This window comes from Gossypium hirsutum, chromosome A01 (genome assembly GCF_007990345.1).
Source record: "Gossypium hirsutum isolate 1008001.06 chromosome A01, Gossypium_hirsutum_v2.1, whole genome shotgun sequence".
NCBI classification, from domain to species: Eukaryota; Viridiplantae; Streptophyta; class Magnoliopsida; order Malvales; family Malvaceae; genus Gossypium; species Gossypium hirsutum.
This window is the reverse complement of record NC_053424.1, coordinates 117,095,030-117,097,251: the sequence shown is the minus strand read 5'-3', so window position 1 is coordinate 117,097,251 and position 2,222 is coordinate 117,095,030. Positions and strand designations below refer to the sequence as shown.

General features: G+C 28.0%; 1 protein-coding gene across 1 annotated transcript; it reads right to left on the bottom strand.

Moving 5' to 3' along the window:
- Window positions 1–417: 417 nt before the first annotated feature.
- On the bottom strand, window positions 418–1,186 carry LOC107903161 (dehydration-responsive element-binding protein 1F). Its single transcript, XM_016829204.2, has one exon. It carries the CDS (start codon window positions 1,171–1,173, stop codon window positions 559–561), a length of 615 nt encoding a protein of 204 aa, XP_016684693.1. The 5' UTR covers window positions 1,174–1,186; the 3' UTR covers window positions 418–558.
- Window positions 1,187–2,222: the final 1,036 nt, after the last annotated feature.

Sequence of the window (2,222 nt, the reverse complement as noted above, 5' to 3'; positions counted from 1 at the left end):
AAGCTTTTAATTAATCTGAATTTAATCTAATTTAAAATTAACAATTTAAACTTATAAATGATTCGGGTTAAAATTGATATAAATTTAAAATAATTTAAACTTGAAATCACTTTATCCAAAAAAATTTTATCACAACTTGAAAAATCTCAACTAGAAAACTTGAATAACAGCTAAAAAGTTATCTGAATTCAAAAAGTAGAAATCAGTATGAAAAAGTATTTAGGATAAATAGTAAAATACAATACAACTTCAAATATTGGAAATGATATTATCAAAAAATTATCATAATCTTTGAATATAAATCGTAAAATAGGAATCGATTTTTATTAAAATATGACAGTGATCCGCCATAAATGAAATCCAAAAACACAATTAAACTTTTTTTCCCTTTATTTTTCTTTTTCGTTTCTCGTTTTAATCCAAAAATTTCTTTTAAAATTGCAAAACGTCATAATAACCGATGTATTTTTATTTGTGATTACTTCAAGAATTTACGACTGGAAAAACTTCGTAATTCCCTTTGCAAATTACAGACCCTAATAACTAAAATTGAACAACTTAGTCACCCCAGAGATTGACTTCCACATAATCATTCCCATCATCATCATCATCATCAGGATAATACCCTTTCTGCATAGATGGTGGAGTTATCATCAATCCTTCCGCCATACTTTCAAGTATCCCCGGCATATTAAACACTTCATCTTCATCTTCAACTTCAAACACCATATTTTCCGGAAATGCCGGTACCGCTGACGACACCGAATCAGGCGAAGTTTTATCTTCAATAAACGTCTCAGCAGCTTCCATAGCAGCAATCTGAATATCCTTAACAGACAATGACTTAGGACGTGGCAATGTACGAGCAGATTCAGGAAAATTTAAAGAAGCAGCATCTCCTCTAAGTGCTAAAGCAGCTACATCATAAGCTTTAGCAGCCATACCTGGATACGAAAATGTCCCTAACCATATACGAGACTTCTTATTTGGTTCTCTCACTTCACTAACCCATTTCCCTTTCCTTGTTCTAACACCTTTGAATATTGGGTGTCTCGTCTCTTTAAATTTCTTCCTTCCCGCTCTTCTTTTCTGGGATTGTCCTAATGAAGTACTCCCTGCTTCTGACTGTGAAGACGATGATGAAATTTCATGGGATTTTGAGCTTTGTACCATTTTTGTTTTTTAATTTATTCTAGTGAATGAGATTTTAATTTATAGGATAAAATTTAGAAGCAGAAAATGATTGAAGAATGATTCAAAACGAAGGAATCGTGTTTCCTTTTGTAGGTTTTTAGTACTTACTTCTTTTTCCACGTGGATTAAAGTAGGAACACATGTTGGAAAGAGACATAGTTCCAAGAAATTTGAGATTGTTTTTGTCGTCTCGACAAAATTAACAATTAACAACGTTCCTATTTTTCTATGACGTGATAGACACCTTTGACCTTGTCAAGATACCTGAACCTATTCCAATTTTTTTTAATTTTTAATTTTACTTTTATTGAAGTCAAATCGAGAAGACAAGATTAGCATGCAAGTAAAAGGTGCTATCTCTCTACCTGAATCTGATACAGGGAAATCAAAATTTTCTTAGAATTATTGAACAACATTCTTTTTGAATGAAAGAGTAAAGTCTATAGAGCGCATGTTACGGTGTTTTGGGTTCAAATTATATAATATATATGTATCTTTTTTCATAAAAATGCCTCTTAAAATAATTTTTATTTTATTTATTTTTTTAATAATTTAATAATTGAATTGAAACACGTAAATGACACCAATTCAATTAAAATATTATTATTTAATATAATTAATTTAGAAATATATCAAATCTAATTTAACCTTAATGAAAGTTTTTTTATTAAGATACGAGTGTAATTACAATCAAAATCAACATTATCAAGTTTAACTTTTGAATCATGTACTCCAATTTTTTTAGAAAGTTATATTTTTACTCTTTAAAATATGTAAAATTATAAATTAGTAATGATAAAATCATACCTTGACATTTAAAAATGATAAGATTTTAATTTAGTCCTTTAAAAAAAATTACAAAAGTATTAGCTAATAGTAAATTTACATTTTAATTCTTATCAAAATTTATATAACTTAATTTCGTTTTAACTTCACCCCTGCTCATGTATTACATAACTTAAACCAAAATAAATCTAAAATTAATTTACACGATTTGAAAATCTCAAAAATTTTAAAATCTCAATCAT

What these genes read in the sequence shown, in the direction of transcription:
- LOC107903161 (XM_016829204.2), bottom strand. Translation starts at nt 1,173, where the DNA reads ATGGTACAAAGCTCAAAATCCCATGAAATTTCATCATCGTCTTCACAG.